The sequence below is a fragment of the Oenanthe melanoleuca genome, unplaced genomic scaffold (assembly GCF_029582105.1).
Source record: "Oenanthe melanoleuca isolate GR-GAL-2019-014 unplaced genomic scaffold, OMel1.0 S350, whole genome shotgun sequence".
NCBI classification, from domain to species: domain Eukaryota; kingdom Metazoa; phylum Chordata; class Aves; order Passeriformes; family Muscicapidae; genus Oenanthe; species Oenanthe melanoleuca.
In genome coordinates this window covers 1-23303 of record NW_026612999.1, presented here as the reverse complement: position 1 = coordinate 23303, position 23303 = coordinate 1, and the positions used below count along the sequence as shown (strand labels likewise).

The 23303-nt window shown below is 50.8% G+C and overlaps 2 protein-coding genes and 1 long non-coding RNA gene across 3 annotated transcripts; all 3 read right to left on the bottom strand.

Moving 5' to 3' along the window:
* Positions 1 to 554: 554 nt before the first annotated feature.
* Positions 555 to 8562, bottom strand: LOC130266934 (ubiquitin-conjugating enzyme E2 Z-like; the record flags this gene model as incomplete). Its single annotated transcript, XM_056516195.1, has 5 exons — positions 8145 to 8562; positions 5083 to 5155; positions 2531 to 2718; positions 1636 to 1747; positions 555 to 667 (listed from the first exon to the last, which is right to left on the bottom strand). Coding segments are annotated over exons 1-5 (824 nt in total), but the record flags the coding sequence as incomplete, so codon positions are not given.
* Positions 8563 to 12179: 3617 nt separating this feature from the next.
* LOC130266932 (ATP synthase F(0) complex subunit C1, mitochondrial-like) lies at positions 12180 to 20102 on the bottom strand. Its single transcript, XM_056516194.1, has 5 exons — positions 19973 to 20102; positions 18668 to 18716; positions 17250 to 17327; positions 15762 to 15940; positions 12180 to 12352 (listed from the first exon to the last, which is right to left on the bottom strand). The coding sequence occupies exons 2-5, from the start codon at positions 18704 to 18706 to the stop codon at positions 12238 to 12240; spliced, it is 411 nt and encodes a 136-aa protein (XP_056372169.1). The 5' UTR covers positions 18707 to 18716; positions 19973 to 20102; the 3' UTR covers positions 12180 to 12237.
* A 1509-nt stretch (positions 20103 to 21611) lies between these two features.
* On the bottom strand, positions 21612 to 22495 carry LOC130266933 (uncharacterized). Its single transcript, XR_008843015.1, has 2 exons — positions 22143 to 22495; positions 21612 to 21713 (listed from the first exon to the last, which is right to left on the bottom strand). It is a non-coding gene; the product is annotated as an uncharacterized LOC130266933 (long non-coding RNA).
* Positions 22496 to 23303: the final 808 nt, after the last annotated feature.

Sequence of the window (23303 nt, the reverse complement as noted above, 5' to 3'; positions counted from 1 at the left end):
GGTTACCCAGAGCAACCAGAGAACCTGGTGGGCCACCCAAAGGACCCACAGAACCCACAGACCCTCCTGGACCACCCACAGAACCTCCTGGGCCACCCACAGAACCTCCTGGACCAGCTGGGTGTCCCCAGGGGCTGCAGAGAAAGGACAGAGCCCCACCAGTCCCTCCCAGTGTCCCCAAATCCCCCCAGCCCCTCTGGAGCTCCCCCAGCCCCTCTGGAGCCCCCCCAGCCCCTCTGGAGCTCCCCCAGCCCCTCTGGAGCCCCCCCAGCCCCTCTGGAGCTCCCCCAGCCAGTCTGGAGCCCCCCCAGCCCCTCTGGAGCTCCCCCAGCCCCTCTGGAGCCCCCCCAGCCCCTCTGGAGCTCCCCCAGCCAGTCTGGAGCCCCCCCAGCCCCTCTGGAGCCCCCCCAGCCCCTCTGGAGCTCCCCCAGCCCCTCTGGAGCTCCCCCAGCCCCTCTGGAGCCCCCCCCCAGCCCCTCTGGAGCCCCCCCCAGCCCCTCTGGAGCCCCCCCAGCCCCTCTGGAGCCCCCCAGCCCTCCCAGTGTCCCCAGTACCGCAGGGGCTCGGGGCAGGGACACTTCCCCTCCAGCATGTCGCACACGGCCACGCGGATGGTCTCGTGCCGGATGCACTCGTTGTAGTTCTTGCTGTCGCCGGGGTGTCGCTCCTGGGAGGGCACGGGGGTGAACTGGTTCTGACTGGTGCTGACTGGTGCTGACCAGTGCTGACCAGTACTGACCAGTCCTGAACTGCCTCTGACCAGTCTCTGACCAGTGCTGACCAGTGCTGACCAGTGCTGACCAGTACATATCGGTGCTGACCAGTGCTGACCAGTGCTGACCACTCCAGATCCCAGCTCTCCATCCCTCCCTGACCAGTCCTGACCAGTTCAGGCTGAGCTCCCAGTTCCATTCTGGGCTGTGCTGGGCTGTTCCATTCCGCTCCAGCTGTGCTCTCCCAGCTGTGCTGTCCCCATTCCAGCTGTGCTGTCCCCATTCCAGCTGTGCTGTCCCCATTCCAGCTGTGCTCTCCCATTTCCAGCTGTGCTCTCCCATTTCCAGCTGTGCTGTCCCCATTCCAGCTGTGTCCCCAGTTCCAGCTGTGCCCCAGCTGTGCAGTCCCCATTTCCAGCTGTGCTCTCCAATTTCCAGCTGTGCCCCCATTTCCAGCTGTGCCCCCATTTCCAGCTGTGCTCTCCCATTCCCAGCTGTGTTGTCCCCATTCCAGCTGTGCTCTCCCATTTCCAGGTGTGCTCTCCCATTCCCAGCTGTGCCGTCCCCATTCCAGCTGTGCCCCAGCTGTGCTCTCCCATTCCCAGCTGTGCAGTCCCCATTTCCAGCTGTGCAGTCCCCATTTCCAGCTGTGCCGTCCCCATTCCAGCTGTGCCCCAGCTGTGCTCTCCCATTCCCAGCTGTGCAGTCCCCATTTCCAGCTGTGCTCTCCCATTCCCAGCTGTGCCGTCCCCATTCCAGCTGTGCTGTCCCCATTCCCAGCTGTGCCCCAGCTGTGCTCTCCCATTCCCAGCTGTGCAGTCCCCATTTCCAGCTGTGCTCTCCCATTTCCAGCTGTGCTCTCCCAGTCCCAGCTGTGCCCTCCCCATTCCAGCTGTGCCCCAGCTGTGCCCCAGCCGCTCACCTGCTCGAAGCCGGGCTCGTTGTGGTACGGGTTCTCTGTCATCAGCGACTGGATGGAGATCAGCACCGAGGAGATGCTCTGGGCCGGGCTCCAGGCCGGGCCTGTCCACGTGCTGGCAATTAATTAATGAATTAATTAATGAATTAATTAATGATCAGCACCGAGGAGATGCTCTGGGCTGGAGCAGCAAAGCACATAAACACAGTTAATTAGCAAACTAATTAATGATCATTAAGAATCATTAATGACCCTAAACCCATCTTTGGCTTACCCCAGGATGCTGAGGCAGACCCCAGTGAGGTTAGGCCTGGCTTTAGGCCCGGCTTACCCCAGAATGCTGAGGCAGACCCCAGCGAGGTCAGGCCCGGTTTTAGGCGCGGCTTTAGGCCCGGTTTTGCTTACCCCAGGATGCTGAGGCAGACCCCAGTGAGGTCAGGCCCGGTTTTAGGCCCGGCTTACCCCAGGATGCTGAGGCAGACCCCAGTGAGGTCAGGCCCGGTTTTAGGCCCGGTTTTGCTTACCCCAGGATGCTGAGGCAGACCCTAGGCCCAGATTTAAGCCTGGCTTACCCCAGGATGCTGAGGCAGACCCCAGTGCGGTCAGGCCCGGTTTTAGGCACGGCTTTAGGCCCGGTTTTGCTTACCCCAAGATGCTGAGGCAGACCCTAGGCCCAGATTTAAGCCTGGCTTACCCCAGGATGCTGAGGCAGACCCTAGGCCCAGATTTAAGCCTGGCTTACCCCAAGATGCTGAGGCAGACCCCAGTGCGGTCAGGCCCGGTTTTGCTTACCCCAGGATGCTGAGGCAGACCCTAGGCCCAGATTTAAGCCCGGTTTTGCTTACCCCAGGATGCTGAGGCAGACCCTAGGCCCGGTTTTAAGCCCGGTTTTGCTTACCCCAGGATGCTGAGGCAGACCTTGCCGTTGCGGTAGAAGTTGGGGTTGAAGCGCACCGTGTTGTTGCCCGTGGTCATGAGCTTGACGCGGGGCGGGTGGATGGGGTAGTCGGGGGGGCAGCGGAACAGGAACAGGAAGAAGCCGCCCTCGTAGGGGGTGTCGAACGGCCCCGTGATCAGAGCGTGGATCTGCGGGCGCAGGGGGTCAGCGCCCCCAAAAACACCCAAAAATCCCGGGTTCCCGAAAAATCCCACATTCCCAAAAAAATCCCACATTCCCAAAAAAATCCCACATGCCCGAAAAAATCCTACATGCCCGAAAAATCCCACATGCCCGAAAAATCCCACATGCCCAAAAAATCCCAGGTTCCCAAAACATCCCGGGTTCCCGAAAAATCCCACATGCCCGAAAAATCCCACATGCCCAAAAAATCCCACATGCCCGAAACATCCCAGGTTCCCGAAAAATCCCACATGCCCAAAAAAATCCCACATGCCCAAAAAATCCCAGGTTCCCGAAAAATCCCACATGCCCAAAAAAATCCTACATGCCCAAAAAAATCCCACATGCCCGAAAAAATCCCACATGCCCGAAAAAATCCCACATGCCCAAAAAATCCCGGGTTCCCAAAAACTCCCACATGCCCGAAAAATCCCGGGTTCCCAAAAAATCCCACATTCCCGAAAAATCCCACATGCCCAAAAAAATCCCAGGTTCCCGAAAAATCCCACATGCCCGAAAAAATCCCACATGCCCAAAAAATCCCACATGCCCAAAAAATCCCACATGCCCGAAACATCCCAGGTTCCCGAAAAATCCCACATGCCCAAAAAAATCCCACATGCCCGAAAAATCCCGGGTTCCCGAAAAATCCCACATGCCCGAAAAAATCCCACATGCCCGAAAAATCCCACATTCCCAAAAAATCCCAGGTTCCCAAAAAAATCCCACATTCCCAAAACATCCCAGGTTCCCAAAAAAATCCCACATGCCCAAAAAATCCCGGGTTCCCGAAAAATCCCAGGTTCCTGAAAAATCCCAGGTTCCCAGAAAACCCCACATTCCCAAAAAAATCCCACATTCCCAAAACATCCCGGGTTCCCGAAAAATCGCAGGTTCCCAGAAAACCCCACATTCCCAAAAAAATCCCACATGCCCAAAAAATCCCGGGTTCCCGAAAAATCCCACATTCCCAAAAAATCCCAGGCTCCCAAAAAATCCTGGGGTCCCGAAAAATCCTGGGGTCCCAAAGCATCCAGTGATCCCAAATTATCCCGGGGTCCCAAAAACATCCCAGGTTCCTAAAAAACCCCCTGTTCCCAAAAAATCCTGGGTTCCCAAAACATCCCAGGTTCCTGAAAAATCCAGTGATCCCAAACCCTTCCTGTGTCCCCAAGAAATCCAGCCTTTCCCAAATTATCCAGTGTTCCCAATTAATCCAGCATTCCCAAATCCTCCAGAATTCCCAAACCTTCCCACTATTCCCAAACCCTCCAGAATTCCCAAACCGTTTCCCACCATTCCCAAACCCTCCAGAATTCCAAACCTCCCAGAATTCCCAAACCTCCCACCATTCCCACACCTCCCACCATTCCCAAAGCTTCACCATTCCCAATCCCTCCTGAATTCCCAAACCTCCCACCATTCCCAAACCTCCCAGAATTCCTAAATCTTCCAGAATTCCCAAACCACCCACCATTCCCAAACCTCAGAATTCCCAAACCTCCCCCATTCCCAAACCTTCACCATTCCCAATCCCTCCCACCATTCCCAAACCTCCCACTATTCCCAAACCCTCCCAGAATTCCCAAACCCTCCAGAATTCCCAATCTTTTCCACCATTCCCAAACCTTCCAGAATTCCCAAACTCTCCCACCATTCCCAAACCTTCACCATTCCCAAACTGTCCAGAATTCCCAATCCCTCCACCATTCCCAACCCCAGGATCTGAGGGAACCCCAAAACCCCAAATCCCCCAAACCCTCCCAGAATTCCCAATCCCTCCAGAATTCCCAAACCTCCCACCATTCCCAATCCCTCCAGAATTCCCAATCTTTTCCACCATTCCCAATCTTTTCCACCATTCCCAACCCCAGGATCTGAGGGAACCCCAAAACCCCAAATCCCCCAAACCTCCCACCATTCCCAAACCTCCAGAATTCCCAAACCTCCCACCATTCCCAAACCTTCCATCATTCCCAATCTTTTCCACCATTCCCAATCTTTTCCACCATTCCCAATCCCTCCCCCATTCCCAATCCTTCCAGATTCCCAAACCGTCCCACCATTCCCAATCCCTCCCACCATTCCCAACCCCAGGATCTGAGGGAACCCCAAAACCCCAAATCCCCCAAACCTCCCACCATTCCCAAACCCTCCAGAATTCCCAAACCTCCCACCATTCCCAATCCCTCCAGAATTCCCAATCTTTTCCACCATTCCCAATCTTTTCCACCATTCCCAGTCTTTTCCACCATTCCCAACCCTTCACCATTCCCAACCCCAGGATCTGAGGGAACCCCAAAATCCCCAAAATCCCCAAAATCCCAAACCTTGGTCATGTCGTGGGGATCAGGCACAACGAACATTCCCGGGGGCGGCTCCTTGTAGATGGACATGATGTCCCTGGAAAAGGAGCAGCAATCAAACAGGATTAATCCGAAATTTAATTTTTTTTTTAAATTAATTTTTTTTTCCTAATTGAAATTTTAAATTTAAATCAGAAGTTTTTTCCTGGTTCTGGGTGGTTTTTGTCCTAAAAACGGTCGAGGTGTTCAGCCCTGGGGTTTTGTCACCTCCAGCACCAGGAATTCAAAAAATGAAAATGAAAATAAAAATAAAAAAATAAAATAATAAAATAATAAAATAATAAAATAAAAACAAAAAATAAAAATAAAAATAAAAGTAAAAGTAAAAGAGAGAAAATAAAACAATAAATTAAAAAAACAAAATAAAAACAAGAGTAAGATTATAAAGACCAAAAAAAGAGAAAATAAAAACAAAAATAAAAATAAATAAATAAAATAAAAAATAAAAATAAAAGTAAAAGAGAGAAAATAAAAAAATAAATTAAAAAAACAAAATAAAAACAAGAGTAAGATTATAAAGACCAAAAAAAAGAGAAAATAAAAATAAAAATAAATAAATAAAAATAAATAAATAAAAATAAAAATAAAAATAAAAATAAAAATAAAAATAAAAATAAAAATAAAAATAAAAAAGAGAAAATAAACATGAAAAAAGAGAGAAAATTAAAAATTAAATTTAAAAAAAGAAAATAAAAACAAGAGTAAGAGTATAAACAAATAAAGACAAAAGAGAAAATAAAAATAAAAGTAACAAAAAAGAGAAAATAAAAGTGAAAAGAGAGAAAATAAAAAAATAAACTAAAAAAAAAGAAAATAACAGCAAGAGTATAAATAGATAAAGACAAAAGAGAAAATAAAAATAAAAAAAGATAAAATAAAAATAAATAAATAAATAAGAAAATAAAAACAAGAGTAAGAGTATAAAGAGAAAAAAGAGAAAATAAAAATAAAAAAAAGAAAATAAAAACAAGAGTAAGAGTACAAATAGATAAAGACAAAAAAAGGGAAAAAAAGAGAAAATAAAAATAAATAAATAAAAATAAAAACAAGAGTAAGAGTTTAAATAAACACAAAAAAAAAGAGAAAATAAAAATGAAAAAAAAGAAAAAATAAATAAAAAAAGAAAATAAAAACAAGAGTAAAAGTATAAAGATATAAAAAAAACAGAGAAAATAAAAATAAAAAGAAAAGAAAAAAGAGAAAATATAAATAAAGATTAAAATTAAGAGTAAAGAAACAAATAAATAAATAAATTTTTTAAAAAAGGAAAACAGAAAATGAAAGTGAAAATGAAAGTAAATTGAATTTCTGAGTTTTGGGGGATAAATTTGGGGTTCAAGGATCAGGGCAGGGATTCCAGATTTGGGATTTCCCAAACCCCCCCAAAATCCCCACACGGATTTGGAAAAACGTCAAATTCCATCCTCCCAAAACTTTTCCCAAAATCAGAGTTTCCCATCCCAATTCCCTGCCTGGCTCAGTGAAATTCCCAGATGAGAGAAGCAGGAAAATTTCTCACTTCCCTGTCAGCTCTGGGCTGGAAACTTCCCAACAATTCCCAAAAATTCCCAAAAATTCCCAAAAATTCCCAAAAATTCCCAAAAATTCCCAAAAATTCCCAAAAATTCCTAGCAGGAATTCCAGGGGAATCCCAGCAGGAATTCCAGGATATCCCGACAGGAATTCCAGGGGATCCCAGCAGGAATTCCAGGAAATCCCAGCAGGAATTCCAGAGGATCCCGGACAGGAATTCCAGGAAATCCCAGCAGGAATTCCAGGGGGATCCCGGGCAGGAATTCCAGGGAGATTCCACCAGGAATTCCAGGGGATCCCAGCAGGAATTCCAGGAAATCCCAGCAGGAATTCCAGGGGATCCCAGCAGGAATTCCAGGAAATCCCAGCAGGAATTCCAGAGGATCCCAGCAGGAATTCCAGGGAGATCCCGGGCAGGAATTCCAGGGGATCCCAGCAGGAATTCCAGGGGGATCCCAGCAGGAATTCCAGGGGGATCCCAGCAGGAATTCCAGGAAATCCCAGCAGGAATTCCAGGGGGATCCCAGGCAGGAATTCCAGGGGGATCCCAGGCAGGAATTCCAGGGAGATTCCAGCAGGAATTCCAGGGGGATCCCAGCAGGAATTCCAGGGGGATCCCAGCAGGAATTCCAGGAAATCCCAGCAGGAATTCCAGGGAGATCCCGGGCAGGAATTCCAGGGGATCCCAGCAGGAATTCCAGGGGGATCCCAGGAGAAATTCCAGGGGGATCCCAGCAGGAATTCCAGGATATCCCAGCAGGAATTCCAGGGGATCCCAGCAGGAATTCCAGGAAATCCCAGCAGGAATTCCAGGGGATCCCAGGCAGGAATTCCAAGGGATCCCGGGCAGGAATTCCAGGGGAGAATCCCGGGACACCAGGAGGGATCAGGACCCGTCACTGTCTGTGCCCCGGGACACCGGGCGGGCTCGGCACCGTCCCCATCCCCGCGTCCCGTTCCCATTCCCATCCCTGTATTCCGGTCCCATCCCCGTGTCCCGGTCCCGTTCCCATTCCCGTGTCCCGGTCCCGTTCCCACATTCATGTCCCGGTCCCGTTCCCATCCCCGTGTCCCGTTCCCATCCCCGTGTCCCGGTGCCGTTCCCATGTTCATATCCCGGTCCCATCCCCATGTCCCGTTCCCATCCCCGTGTCCCGGTCCCATTTCCAAGCCGGTGTCCCGGTACAGTTCCCACAGTCATGTCCCGTTCCCATCCCCATCCCCATGTCCCGGTCCCGTTCCCAAGCCGGTGTCCCGTTCCCATCCCCGTGTCCCGTTCCCATTCCCATCCCTGTATCCCGGTCCCGGTCCCGTTCCCATGCCCGTGTCCCGTTCCCATGCCCGTGTCCCGTTCCCATCCCCGTGTCCCGCTACCAGTGCAGCTCCGAGCCGGGCCGGCGCAGGGCCCGTTACCGGCCGCGGGGCCGAGCCGAACGCTCCGTTCCGGTGCCGCTGCCGGTGCCGCTGCCGGTGCCGGTCCCGGTCCCGCTCACCGTTTGATCCGCAGCAGGCAGGCCGCGCTGGGCCGCTCGCTGTCCCAGTCGCCGCTGACCGTGGGGTCCCAGAAGGCGGAGTGCGTGAGGAGCGCGGCCCCCGCCGCCGCCGCCGCCATGGGAGCGCCGCTCCCGCCGCCGCTCCCGGGAGCCACACCGCTACCGGGCGCCGCCGCCGCCGCGCCGAACCCCGCCGCTGCCCAGAGCTCGGCGGGGATGAAGACGCCGGGAGTCCCCGCGGCGCCGGCGGTGCTGCTGGGGGAGGCGCTGCCGCCGCCCGCCGCCAGCACCGCGGCCGGGGCCGGGGCCGCGTCCTCGGCCGCCGGGCTCTCCGCCATTGCGGCCTCGGCCCGCGCCGCTTCCGGGACTCCGCACCAGCGAGGCGCGCGGCCAGAGCGGCCCCGCGCCGCCCACGCTGCCCGCCCCGGTACCATAGAGAGGAGGGAGGAGCGGCACTTCCGCTGAGGCGCCTTAGGGGGAATAGGGGAGGGTGAAGGCGCGACAGCGCCCCCTGCCGGGCGGGAGGGCTGGAGGGAGAAACGGGAATTTGGGGTTTTTTGGGAAATGGGGAGTTTGAAGAAAGGCGGGATTATGGAAGTAAAAAAGGGTGGGAATGATCTCTGGGACTCGCCAGGGAATGGGCACGGCCCCGAGGCTGCCAGAGCTGCAGGAGTGTTTGGACAACGCTCAGGGTGGGATTTTGGGGTGTCCCAAAAACGGACATTGGGACGATCCCAATGGATCCTTTCCCACCTGGGATATTCCTGGTTCTAACATCACCAAACCCCACCACTGCTCACCCGTGTCCCCAAGTGCCATCCCCTCGATTTTTAAACCCCTTCAGGGTCGGGACTTCCAGCAGGGAATTCTTGTCCCCCAAAATTCCATCCTAACCTTTTTTTGGCACAACTGGTCTGGGGAGGCTGAGACCCTTTGGAGAGGTGCCAGATGGGGCTGGGGTGGCTGGGGACACAGGAATGGGGTCAATCCCAGTTTGGATCCTGGTTTGGATCCTGGTTAGGATCCCAGTTTGGATCCCAGTGTGGATCCCAGTTTGGGTCCTTGAATCCCAGTTTGGATCCTGGTTTGGATCCTGGTTTGGATCCCAGTTTGGATCCTTGAATCCCAGTTTGGATCCCGGTTTGGATCCTTGGATCCCAGTTTGGATCCCGGTTTGGATCCTGGTTTGGATCCCAGTTTGGATCCCAGTTTGGGTCCTTGAATCCCAGTTTGGATCCCGGTTTGGATCCCAGTTTGGATCCTTGGATCCCAGTTTGGATCCCAGTTTGGATCCTTGAATCCCAGTTTGGATCCCGGTTTGGATCCCAGTTTGGATCCCGGTTTGGATCCCAGTTTGGATCCTTGGATCCCAGTTTGGATCCCAGTTTGGATCCCGGTTTGGATCCCAGTTTGGATCCTGGTTTGGATCCCAGCTTGGAGCCCAGCTTGGATCCCGGTTTGGATCCCAGTTTGGATCCCGGTTTGGATCCTGGTTTGGATCCCAGTTTGGATCCTTGGATCCCAGTTTGGATCCCAGTTTGGATCCTGGTTTGGATCCTTGGATCCCAGTTTGGATCCCGGTTTGGATCTCAGTTTGGATCCTGGTTTGGATCCCAGTTTGGATCCTTGGATCCTAGTTTGGATCCCAGGTTGGATCCCAGGTTGGATCCTGGTTTGGATCCCAGTTTGGATCCTTGGATCCCAGTTTGGATCCTTGGATCCCAGTTTGGATCCCAGTTCAGGGATCAGGCAGCACCCAGTGGCTCCCAGCACCCCCAGGATCAGAGGGGTGGGAGAGGGGAAAAGGAAAATTCCTGGAGTGTTCCAGTGAGCTCAGCAATTCCAGCCCCAGGACACTCAGATTCCCGGGATAGACGGGATTTGGGATACAGGGAATTTGGGATACAGGGGATTTGGGATACAGGGGATTTGGGATACACGGGATTTGGGGTACACGGGATTTGGGATACAGGGAATTTGGGACACAGGGGATTTGGGATACAGGGGATTTGGGATAGACGGGATTTGGGATACAAGGGTTTCCCAGGGGTAACTGTAACTCAGTCCCTGGTAACAGTGTTGTTCTCCCGGGGGATTCCCAAAGGCTGTCCCGGCTTTAGGGTCACACATTCCAGCCCAGAATCCAGGGAATTCTCCCTCTCCACATCAGCCACAATCCCAAATTCCTTCTGTTTCCACAGCCACGTTTGTTCAAACCTTGGAGATTTTCCAGCCGAGTTCTCATCAGGAATTTCATCCATTCCTTGTGTCCCATTCCAGGAATGTCCCCAAATCCATCCCTGTGTCCCATTCCAGGAATGTCCCCATTCCCAATCCCATTCCCATTCCCAGGAATGTCCCCAAATCCATCCCCTGTTCCCATTCCCTGTGTCCCATTCCAAGGAATGTCCCCATTCCCATTCCCCATTCCCCATTCCCCATTTCCATTCCCATCATTCCCATTCCCATTATCCCATTCACATTCCCATTGCCATCATTCCCAATCCCATTCCCAATCTCATCATCCCCATTTCCATTCCCATTTCCATCATTCCCATTATCTCATCCCACGATCTCATCCCCATTCCCATTATCATTCCCATTATTCCACTCCCCATTCCCATCATTCCCAATCCCATTCCCAATCCCATCATCCCCATTTCCATTCCCATTTTCATCATTCCCATTCCCCATTCCCATTCCCATTATTCCCATTCCCTCATCCCCATTCCCATTCCCATTATCCCATTCCCTTTATCCCACCCCCATTCCCATTCCCATCATTCCCATTCCCTCATCCCCATTCCCATTCCCATCTCCATTCCCATTCCCATTTCCCATTCCCTTTATCTCATCCCCATTCCCAATCCCCATTCCCATTACCCATTCCCCAAATCCCCATTCCCAATCCCAATCCCATTCCCATTCCCATTATCCCATTCCCATCATTCCCATCCCCATTCCCAATCCCATTCCCATTATCCCATTTCCCATTCCCATTCCCATTAAGGTCACAGCCACTGCCAGAGTCTCTGTGCACAAGGAGTGGCTGCATTAATTAATTTAATTAATTCAAGAGGATAACGAGCCAAGCTCCCTCCAGGCTCCCTTTCCTTAAAGGAGCAGCTGCCTCACCCAAAATCCCAGGATTTGGGTGGGATTTGGGAATTTCCCACCCAGGTTTTTCATGGGATGAGGCACAGAACAGCCTTTTTCCTCAGGGAATTCCATCCAAAAAGAAGGAATTCTCCCCAATATCCAATCCCAATCCCTGCTTTCCCAAGGTCAAATTTTGGGAGGATTTTTTCAGATTTGAGCTGATTCCACTTCGGTTTTTAATCCCATCCCACAGCCCAAAATCTATCCCAGAATGTAAAAAATAAAGGTAAAAAATCCCCAAACCAGCAATTTCTTTTTCCTCAGGGAATTCCATCCAAAAAGAAGGAATTTTACCCAAATTCTGCTTTCCCAGGGCCAAATTTTGGGGAGATTTTTTCAGATTTAAGTTTATTTCATTCCCCCTTATTCCTCATCCCACAGCTGGGATTTTCCACCCAGCCTAAAATCTCCCCCAGAAGGTAAAAAATAAAGGGAAAAAATCCCCAAATCATCAATTTCTTTTTCCTCAGGGAATTCCATCCAAAAGAAGGAATTTTACCCAAATTCTGCTTTCCCAGGGCCAAATTTTGGGAGGATTTTTTCAAATTTGAGTTTATTCCATTCCCCCTTATTCCTCATCCCACAGCTGGGATTTCCCACCCAGCCCAAAATCTCCCCCAGAAGGTAAAAAATAAAGGGAAAAAAACCCAAATGCAGCAATTTCTTTTTCCTCAGGGAATTCCATCCAAAAGAAGGAATTTTACCCAAATTCTGCTTTCCCAGGGCCAAATTTTGGGGAGATTTTTTCAGATTTGAATTGATTCCACCTTGCTTTTTAACCCCATTCCTCATCCCACAGCTGGGATTTTCCACCCAGCCCAAAATCTCCCCCAGAAGGTAAAAAATAAAGGGGAAAAAAACCTCAGAAAGGAGAGATTTGAGTAGAGAAATTGTGATTTTACTGGTCAGGCTGGAGGAGGAGAGCCCTGCAGTGTCACATGGCAAAGAGGATCAGGAATGCCACCATCAAACAGAAGAGCCCCATGGCCTCAGACAGGGCAAAGCCCAGGATGGCGTAGGAGAAGAGCTGCTGCTTCAGAGAGGGGTTCCTGGAGAGGGAAACAGGGAATAAAACTGGGAATAAAGCCAGGGAATCATGGCCCAAACAGGGAATAAAATCAAGAATAAAACCAGGGAATCATGGCCCAAACCAGGGAATAAAACCAGGGAATCATGGCCCAAACAGGGAATAAAACCAGGAATAAAATCAGGGAATCATGGCCCAAACAGAGAATAAAATCAGGAATAAAATCAGGGAATCATGGCCCAAACAGAGAATAAAATCAGGAATAAAATCAGGGAATCATGGCCCAAACAGGGAATAAAACCAGGGAATCATGGCCCAAAACAGGGAATGGGAACTGGGAATAAAATCAGGGAATCATGGCCCAAACAGGGAATAAAATCAGGGAATCATGGCCCAAAACAGGGAATGGGAACTGGGAATAAAATCAGGGAATCATGGCCCAAAACAGGGAATAAAACCTGGGAATAAAGCCAGGGAATCATGGCCCAAACAGGGAATAAAACCAGGGAATCATGGCCCAAACCAGGGAATAAAATCAGGAATAAAATCAGGGAATCATGGCCCAGACTGCCCAGTCAGGGAATAAAATCAGGGAATCATGGTCCAAACCACCCAGAGTCAGGGAATAAAAACAGGGAATCATGGCCCAACAGGGAATAAAATCAGGGAATAAAATAAGGGAATCATGGCCCAAACCACCCAGAGTCAGGGAATAAAATCAGGGAATAATGGCCCAAACCACCCAGAGTCAGGGAATAAAAACAGGAGATAATGCCCCAAATAGGGAATAAAATCAGGGAATAAACCCAGGGAATAATGCTCCATATACCAGGGAATAAAATCAGGGAATAAAACCAGGGAATAAAACCAGGGAATCCTGCCCCAAACCATAGAATAAAACCAGGGAATAATGCCCCAACCCAGGGAATAAAACCAAGGAATAAACCCAGGGAATCCCCTAAACCACCCAGAGTCAGGGAATAAAAACAGGGAATATTCTCCACATCAGGGAATAAAACCATGGAATAAAACCAGGGAATAATGCTCCAAACCAGGGAATAAAATCAGGGAATAATGCTCCAAACCAGGGAATAAAACCAGGGAATAATGCCTCAAACCAGCCCAGAGTCAGGAAATAAAACCAGGGAATTCCCCAAACCAGGGAATAAAACCAGGGAATAATGTCCCACATCAGGGAATAAAATCAGGGAATAAAACCAAGGAATCCCCCAAACCACAGGCAGTGCAGGAAGCAGCTGGGATGGGATAAATAGGATGGGATCAATTATTTTAATGAATGGATTACCCTAATAAAGTATTTTAATAGTATAATAATTTAATAGAATTAATTTAGATAATTAAACTCTTTTATCAGGATAATTGTTTTAAGAGAGTGGATTATTTTTAATACAACAGCAAATTCTTTTTGGGAGAAGAATGGATTAAATAAAAAGGATTGTTTTAAAGGAATAATTGTTTTAACAGAACATGGTAGCTAAACAAAAAATTGAATTTTTTAAGAGAAGATGGATCAGTTTTAGGGGAATGGGGAACAGTTTTAGGAAAAGAGGGAACTTTTTTAAAGGATAATTTTTGGGGATGAAGGGACCATTTTGAATGGAACAGGGGATCCTTTAAAAGGATCATTTTTTGGGGAAGAGGGGATCATTTTGAATGGAACAGGGGATCCTTTTAAAGGAACATTTTTGGGGAAGAGGGGATCATTTTAAGGACCATTTTGGGGAAAAGGGGACCATTTAAAAGGATCATTTTAAAGGGAATAGGGGATGATTTTAAAGGATCAATTTTAGGGGAGCAGGGGCCATTTTAGGGGAAGAATAAACCATTCTAAATGCCCAATTTAAAGAGAAGAGGAGACAATTTTAAAGGATTAATTTTAGGGGAAAAGGGGACCATTTTAGGGGAAAAAGGGATCATTTTAAAGGAAGAATAAACCATTTTAGAGGAAGAATAAACCATTTTAGGGGAAAAAGGGACCATTCTAAATGCCCATTTTAAAGGGAAGAGGTGCCAATTTTAAAGGATCAATTTTAGGGGAGCAGGGGACCATTTTTTGGGAAAAGTGGACCACTTTAGGGGAAAAGGGGACAATTTTAGGGGAGCAGGGGACCATTTTAGAGGAAGAATAAACCATTATAGGGGAAGAATAAACCATTCTAAATGCCCATTTTAAAGGGAAGGGGGACAATTTTAAAGGATCAATTTCAGGGGAGCAGGAAACTATTTTAGGGGAACAATAAACCACTTTAGGGGAAGAATAAACCATTTTAGAGGAAGAATAAACCACTTTAGGGGAAGAATAAACCATTTTAAATGCCCATTTTAAATGGAAGAGGTGCCAATTTTCAATTAGTGCTGCAGCACCAGCCCCATTTGACGCCCCCAGTGCTGCTCCAGGACAGCAGCTCCCCTTCCCCCCTGAATGAACCCCCTGAACCCCCTGAATGAACCCCCTGAATGAAACCACTGAATGAACCCCCTGAATGAACCCCCTGAATGAACCCCCTGAATGAAACCCCTGAACCCCCTGAATGAGCCCCCTGAACACCCTGAATGAACCCCCTGAATGAAACCCCTGAACCCCCTGAATGAACCCCCTGAATGAACCTCCTGAAACCCCTCAATGAACCCCCTGAACCCCCTGAATGAACCCCCTTCCCCCCTGAATGAACCCCCTGAAACCCCTGAATGAACCCCCTGAATGAACCCCTTGAACCCCTGAAAACCCCTGAATGAAACCCCTGAATGAGCCCCCTGAACCCCCTGAATGAACCCCCTGAAACCCCTAAATGAACCCCCTGAATGAACCCCCTGAATGAAACCCCTGAATGAACCCCCTGAATGAACCCCCTGAATGAACCCCCTGAATGAACCCCCTGAACACCGTGAACCCCCCTGAATGAAACCCCTGAATGAACCCCCTGAATGAACCCCTGAATGAACCCCCTGAATGAACCCCTGAAAGATCTGACTGAACCCCCTGAATGAACCCCCTGAATGAACGAACCCCCTGAATGAACCCCCTGAAACCCCTGAATGAACCCCCTGAATGAAACCCCTGAACCCCTCAATGAACCCCCTGAAACCCCTGAATGAACCCCCTGAATGAACCCCCTGAATGAACCCCCTGAAACCCCTGAATGAACCCCCTGAATGAGCCCCTGAACCCCCTGAATGAACCCCCTGAACCCCCTGAATGAGCCCCCTGAACCCCCTGAATGAGCCCCCTGAATGAACCCCCTGAATGAACCCCCGGAATGAACCCCCTGAACCCCCTGAATGAGCCCCTGAATGAACTCCATGAACCCCCTGAATGAACCCCCTGAAAGCCCCTGAATGAACCCCCTGAATGAACCCCCTGAACGAGCCCCCCGAAGCCCCAAACCCCCGGGGAGCCCCCCAGCCCTGACCTGGCGTAGCCGATGATGAGGCTCCCGAACACGGTGCCGATCCCCGCCCCCGAGCCCGCCACGCCCACGGTGGCGGCGCCCGCCCCGATGAACTTGGCGGCCGTGTCGATGTCCCGGGGCACGGGCGAGATGTGGAACGGCCTGAGCGGCGGCACGGGGCAGGGGACAGCCGGGGACAGCTGCGGGACAGAGGGGGACACTCAGGGGACAGCTGGGGACAGCGAGGGACAGAGGGGGACACTCAGGGGACAGAGAGCGACACTCAGGGGACAGGGAGGGACACTCAGGGGACAGGGAGGGACACTCAGGGGACAGAGGGGGACACTCAGGGGACAGCCGGGGACAGCGAGGGAGAGAGGGGGACACTCAGGGGACAGAGGGGGACACTCAGGGGACAGGGAGGGACACTCAGGGGACAGGGAGGGACACTCAGGGGACAGGGAGGGACACTCAGGGGACAGAGTGGGACAGCGAGGGACACTCAGGGGACAGCCAGGGACAGCGAGGGACAGCTCAGGGGACATTAAGGGACACTCAGGGCACATTAAGGGACACTCGGGACACTCAGGGGACAGGGCAGGGACACTCAGGGGACAGGGCAGGGAAAGAGAGGGACACTCAGGGGAGAGAAAAGGACAGCAAGGGACAGCTCAGGGGACATTAAGGGACAGCTCAGGGGACATTAAGGGACACTCAGGGGACAACAAGGGACACTCAGGGGACAACAAGGGACACTCAGGGGATAGCAAGGGACACTTGGGACACTCAGGGGACAGGGCAGGGGCACTCAGGGGACAGAGGGGGACAGCGAGGGACACTCAGGGGACAGCGAGGGACACTCAGGGGACAGCGAGGGACAGTAAGGGACACTCAGGGGACAGTGAGGGACACTCAGGGGACAGCGAGGGACACTCAGGGGATAGCAAGGGACACTTGGGACACTCAGGGGACAGTGAGGGACACTCAGGGGACAGCGAGGGACACTCAGGGCTGGCACCCAGTGTGGGAAAGGAGGGGTTGGTCCTGATCACTAGGATGGAAAAGGAAGGATGAAGGATCAGGATCAGGATGAAGATGAGGGTGGAAGATGAAGGATCAGGATGGGGATGGGGATGGAAAATGAAGGATGATGGATTAGGATGGGGATGAGGATGGAAAGTGAAGGATGAAGGATCAGGATCAGGATGGAACGTGAGTGATGAAGGATGAGGATGAAGGATCAGGACAGGAATGAGGATGGAAGATGAAGGCTCAGGATCAGGATGAAGGATCAGGATCAGGCTGAGTACGGAGAATCAGAGCCAGGATGAGGGATCAGGATGGGTATGGAGGATCAGGATGGGTATGGAAATCAGGACCAGGATGGAGGATCAGGATGAGTATGAAGGATCAGGATCAAGATTGAGAATGAGGGATCAGGATGGAAGATGAGGGACCAGGATGGAGGATCAGGACCAGGATGACCCCAAAGCCCATCCCCAGCCTCACCTGTGCAGTCTGAGCCTCAGGCCTGCTGAACACAGCCATGGACACGGGCCTGGCCAGAGCCCGGGAGCAGCAGCGGAACTGAGGGGCAGGAGAGCTCAGGATCCATCCCAAATCCCAAATATCCCAAATATCCCACCCCAAACACCCTCTGCAGGGGCAGGGAGAGCTCAGGACATCCATCCCAAATCCCAAATATCCCAAATATCCCATCCCAAACACCCCTGCAGGGGCAGGGAGAGCTCAGAACATCCATCCCATCCCAAATCCCAAATATCCCATCCCAAACACCCTCTGCAGGGGCAGGGAGAGCTCAGGAACATCCATTCCACCCCAAATATCCCAAATATCCCATCCCAAACACCCTCTGCAGGGGCAGGGAGAGCTCAGGACATCCATCCCAAATCCCAAATATCCCAAATATCCCATCCCAAACACCCTCTGCAGGGGCAGGGAGAGCTCAGGAACATCCATCCCAAATCCCAAATATCCCAAATATCCCATCCCAAACACCCTCTGCAGGGGCAGGGAGAGCTCAGGACATCCATCCCAAATCCCAAATATCCCATCCCAAACACGCCTGCAGGGACAGGGAGAGCTCAGGACATCCATCCCAAATCCCAAATATCCCAAATATCCCATCCCAAACACCCCTGCAGGGGCAGGGAGAGCTCAGGAACATCCATCCCAAATCCCAAATATCCCAAATATCCCATCCCAAACACCCCTGCAGGGGCAGGGAGAGCTCAGGACATCCATCCCAAATCCCAAATATCCCACCCCAAACACCCTCTGCAGGGGCAGGGAGAGCTCAGGAACATCCATCCCATCCCAAATATCCCAAATATCTCATCCCAAACACCCTCTGCAGGGGCAGGGAGAGCTCAGGACATCCATCCCAAATCCCAAATCCCAAATATCCCACCCCAAACCCACCCCAGCACCCTCTGCAGGGACAATTTTTCCCTAAAATCCATCCCAAACCCCTGCAGCCACTCCCACACCTGCACTGATGTGGGAACCCTCAGGAAAACCCAGCATTTGAAATTCCCCATAACCATCCCAACAGACTGGAAAAGAAAAGGTGATTAATGGTATTAATGGTATTAATGGTATTAATGGTATTAATGGAGGGGGTTTCTGTTTGAGCCCACGAGCAATTCCACACAGCCCCAGAAATTCCCCCATTCCCACATTTCCTCCTGGAAAGAACAGGATTGCTGAGTGGAAACCCAGGAGTTCCTGCTGGGCCCTGAGCTCAGTGCCAGCCACTCACATGGTGTCACCAGAGGTCACCTTGCTGCCTTCCTCCTTAAACCCGGCTCAAAACACCCTCCCAGCTGAGCCTGGCACCAAAGCCCAGGGAGGAATCCCAAATTCCCAGCGGGGATGAGCCCAGCCCTGCAGGGAAAGGCACCTACCAGAGCTGGGGAGCCCAGCAGGGCCACGGGAGCCTGCATGGTGCTGGATCTGCAACAAACCAACAGGAAAATAAATCAACAGGCAGGGCATGTGCCCCAGGCCACCCCTCCAGGGTCACACACACACCTGAGCTGTCCCCAAGGCTTTGATCCCACCACAGCTCTGTGTCCCCAAGGCTTTGTCTTTAAAATTTAACTTCACCGTGTCCCCACCTGTCCCCAAGGCTTTATTCCCCATGTCCCCAAGGCTTTGTCCCCAAGATTTAACCCCACCGTGTCCCCACCTGTCCCCAAGGCTTTGTCCTCACCGTGTCCCCAAGGCTTTGTCCCCAAGATTTATCCTCACTGCATCCCCGGCTATCCCTAAGGCTTTGTCCCCTTGTCCCCAAGGTGCTGATCCCCGTGTCCCCAAGGCTTTGTCCCCAAGGCTTAACCTCACCGTGTCCCCTTTATCCCCACCTTGTCCCCGATTGTCCCCAAGGCTTTGTCCCCAAGGTTTAACCTCACCGTGTCCCCAGCTATCCCTGAGGCTTTATCCCCTCCTTGTCCCCGATTGTCCCCAAGGTTTTAACTCCACCGTGTCCCTGATTGTCCCCAAGGCTTTGCTCCTCCGTGTCCCCAAGATTTAACCTCACCGTGTCCCTGACTGTCCCCAAGGCTTTATCCCCACCATGTCCCCAAAGCTTTGCTCCCCCATGTCCCCAAGGCTTTATCTCCCCCGTGTCCCCACCTGTCCCCAAGGCTTTGCTCCCCCATGTCCCCAAGGCTTTATCCCCACCATGTCCCCAAGGCTTTGATCCCCCGTGTCCCCAAAGCTTTGATCCCCGTGTCCCCAAGGCTTTATCTCCCCCGTGTCCCCACCTGTCCCCAAGGCTTTGATCCCCGTGTCCCCAAGGCTTTGCTCCTCCGTGTCCCCAGGATTTAACCTCACCGTGTCCCTGACTGTCCCCAAGGCTTTATCCCCACCATGTCCCCAAGGCTTTGATCCCCCGTGTCCCCAACTGACCCCACGGCTTTGCTCCTCCATGTCCCCAAGGCTTTGATCCCCATGTCCCCAAGGCTTTATCTCCCCCGTGTCCCCCGCTGCCCCCTCAGCCCTGCCCGTTAATCCCCGCTCAGCCCCATCGCAGCTCTCCCCACCCTCCCTCCCACCCCGCCGCCCTCACGACCCCCTGAGGGCAGCGCAGGCCGCAGCGCCCGCCTGGCAGCGAAGGTCACAACCCCAGCGGGCACCGGGGCTCTGCGGGGAGCCCTGAGGCTGCGGTGGAAGCGGCGGGCGCGGCCCCGGCCCGGCCCGGCTCCCACCTGCGCGGGGTCCGCTCGGGCCGGCGGCGGCGGCTGCTCTGTGGGCAGCGTCACCTTGGCCGTGTCCCCGCCGGCGTCCTCCGCTCCCATTGGCTGCCGCCGCGCCCGCGCGCCCGAGTTCTCCCTCCCCATTGGTGGATCGCCGCGCAAGCCCCGCCCCCCCGCATCCGGGGACGGCGGGAAGACGGTGGGAGGGAGGGGCGGGGAGACGGGCGGTGATTGGTGGGTTGTGGAGGCTGGGCGTTCGCTGATTGGGTGATGCCGCTGTCAATCAAGCGGTGGGCGGGAAAGGGCGGGGCCGCGGCTGTGCTGAGGGAGGGCGTGAGGTGATGGGAATGAGGCGGGAGAGGGGAAGGGTCCGTGAGGGCAAGGAAGAGTTTGTGGGATCGGGGAAAGGTTTGTGAGGGCAGGGAAGGGTTTGTGAGGGCAGAGCGGGGTTTGTGGGATCGGGGAAAGGTTTGTGAGGGCAGAGCGGGGTTTGTGGGATCGGGGAAAGGTTTGTGAGGGCAGAGCGGGATTTGTGGGATCGGGGAAAGGTTTGTGAGGGCAGGGAAGGGTTTGTAGGATCGGGGAAAGGTTTGTGAGGGCAGGGAAGGGTTTGTGAGGGCAGGGAAGGGTTTGTGGGATCGGGGAAAGGTTTGTGAGGGCAGGGAAGGGTTTGTGGGATCGGGGAAGGGTTTGTGAGGGCAGGGAAGGGTTTGTGGGATCGGGGAAGGGTTTGTGGGATCGGGGAAAGGTTTGTGAGGGCAGAGCGGGATTTGTGGGATCGGGGAAAGGTTTGTGAGGGCAGGGAAGGGTTTGTGGGATCGGGGAAAGGTTTGTGAGGGCAGGGAAGGGTTTGTGGGATCGGGGAAAGGTTTGTGAGGGCAGGGAAGAGTTTGTGGGATCGGGGAAAGGTTTGTGAGGGCAGGGAAGGGTTTGTGGGATCGGGGAAGGGTTTGTGAGGGCAGAGCGGGATTTGTGGGATCGGGGAAAGGTTTGTGAGGGAAGAGCGGGATTTGTGGGATCGGGGAAAGGTTTGTGGGACCCGAGGAGGATTTGTGGGATCAGGGAAGTTTCTGTGGGACTAGAGAAGGATTTGTGGGATTAGGGAAGTTTCTGTGGGACTAGAGAAGGATTTTTGGGATCAATGAAGTTTTTTTTTTGACCAGAGAAGGTTCTGTGGGACAAGGGGAGGTTTTTTGGGATCAGGAAATATTTTTTGAGACCGGGGGAGGTTTTTTGGGACGAGAGAAGGATTTGTGGGACCAGAGAAGATTCTGTGGGACTGAGGAATTTTTTTGGGATCAGAGAAGTTTTTTTTTGGGACCAGGAAATATTTTTTGAGACCAGGGGAGGTTTTTTGGGACCAGAGAAGGATTTGTGGGACAAGAGAAGATTCTGTGGGACCAGGAGAGATTTTTTGGGACCAAAGGAGATTTTTTTGGGGTTTTTTGGTTTAAAGTGAATGGGGGAAATTAATTTGGGATATTGGGATGGAATTCCCAAATCCAGGTTGGTGTCCCTGGATGGGGTTTTAGGATCCTTTCCAAACCATTCCCAGGGTGTTTATTTGGGAATTTATTTGGAAATTCTGTGATGTTTCAAACCCCTCCCCACATCAGCATCACCCTGACCTCATTAATGGAATTAATAACAATTATTAATTGGAATTAAACTCCTTTATTTCAAGAGGAAAACACGGGGGGAAAATCCTGGGATGGGGAGGGAATTCCATGGAAAATCCTGGAGCTACGAGGTCCTGGTAGGGAAAAAAAAAAAAGCACAAAAATTCCTAAAAATTCCTGTGGAATAACCTTTAAAAAAATGTGATTTTAATGATCCAACCCCCCCCCATGGAACCCTGAGCAGTCAAAGGGATTCCCAGTGGGAAAATCCTGGAAATTTTGGGGTGAAAAAAGAGATTTTTAAAAAAGTTTTTCCTGCAGAAAGGGAATTTTCTTTTATTCCCAGTATTGATTTATTCAGGGAATTTTTCATCCACTTTTTAAATTTTTTTTTTTTTTAATTTTTTTTCTCCCCATTTCCAATTTTTGCCAGCGGCTCTTTCCAGAGATTTTTTTTTTTTTTTTTCTGTTTTATCCCAGGAATTGCAGATTTTCTGGGAATGTTATCCCAAAAAAAAAAACCCCAAAATTTTGGGGGGATAAAGGGATTTTCAGGGACTCACATGGTCCTGCAGAGCTCTCCTGACATCAGCCAGGTCAGGAATTCCTGCTCCAAAAATTCTCTCAGGCCCTCGGAGCCTTCCAGAGCTGGAAAACTGAAAAATAAAATAAAAAATAAATTAAATTTACTGTAAAAACGGAGTTAAAAAGAAAAAAAAAAAATCCCCCCAAATTTCCATTAAAAACCCAACAAATCCCATTTAAAAAAACCCAAATATCCCAAATTTCCATAAAAACACTCAACAAATCACCCAAATTATGTAAAAAAACTCCAAATTCTGGAAAAAAAAAAAAAAAATCCCAAATTTTGTATAAAACACAAACTAATCCCTCCAAATTCTGTGAAAACTCAAAGAAATCCTCCCAAATTCCATTAAAAAAACCCCAAATCTCCAGAAATTCTGCATAAAACCCCCAAAATCCCCCAAATTCCATTAAAAATTTACCCAAATTCTGTATAAAACCCAAAGAAATTTCCCCAAATTCCATAAAAACCCCCAAAATTCCCGCAAATTCTTCACAAAACCCAAATTAATTCCCTCAATTTCCATTAAAAAAAACCAAAATCCCCCACAATCCACTAAAAACTCCCCAAATTCTGTATAAAACCCAAAAAAATCCCTTCAAATTCCATAAAAACCCCAAAATCCCCCAAATTCTGCACAGCCCCCCCCAAAAATCTCTAATTCCATTTAAAATCCACCCAAATTCCATTTAAAAATCCCCCAAATTCTGCACAAAACCCAAAGAAATTCCCCAAAATTCCATTTAAAGAACCCCAAAATTCCCCAAATTCTGCACAGCCCCCCCAAACAATCTCTAATTCCATTTAAAATCCCCCAAATTCCATTTAAAATCCCCCCAAATTCTGCACAAAACCCAAAGAAATTCCCCCAAATTCCATTTAAAATCCCCCCAAATTCTGTATAAAACCCAAAAAAATCCCCTCAAATTCCATAAAAACCCCCAAAATCCCCAGAAATTCTGGATAAATCCCCCAAAATCCCCCAAATTCCATTAAAAATTTACCCAAATTCCATTTAAAATCCCCCCAAATTCCATTTAAAATCCCCCCAAATTCTGCACAAAACCCAAAGAAATTCCCCAAAATTCCATTTAAAAAACCCCAAAATCCTTCAAATTCTGCACAGCCCCCCCCAAAA

Excerpts from the sequence above, each read along its gene's own strand:
- LOC130266932 (XM_056516194.1), bottom strand. The coding sequence starts at position 18,706 with ATGCAGGCTCCCGTGGCCCTGCTGGGCTCCCCAGCTCTG. Across the intron at positions 15,941-17,249 it reads CTGAGGCTCAGACTGCACAG|CTGTCCCCGGCTGTCCCCTG; the intron begins GTGAGGCTGGGG and ends TCTGTCCCGCAG. Across the intron at positions 12,353-15,761 it reads CTCATCATCGGCTACGCCAG|GAACCCCTCTCTGAAGCAGC; the intron begins GTCAGGGCTGGG and ends TTCCCTCTCCAG.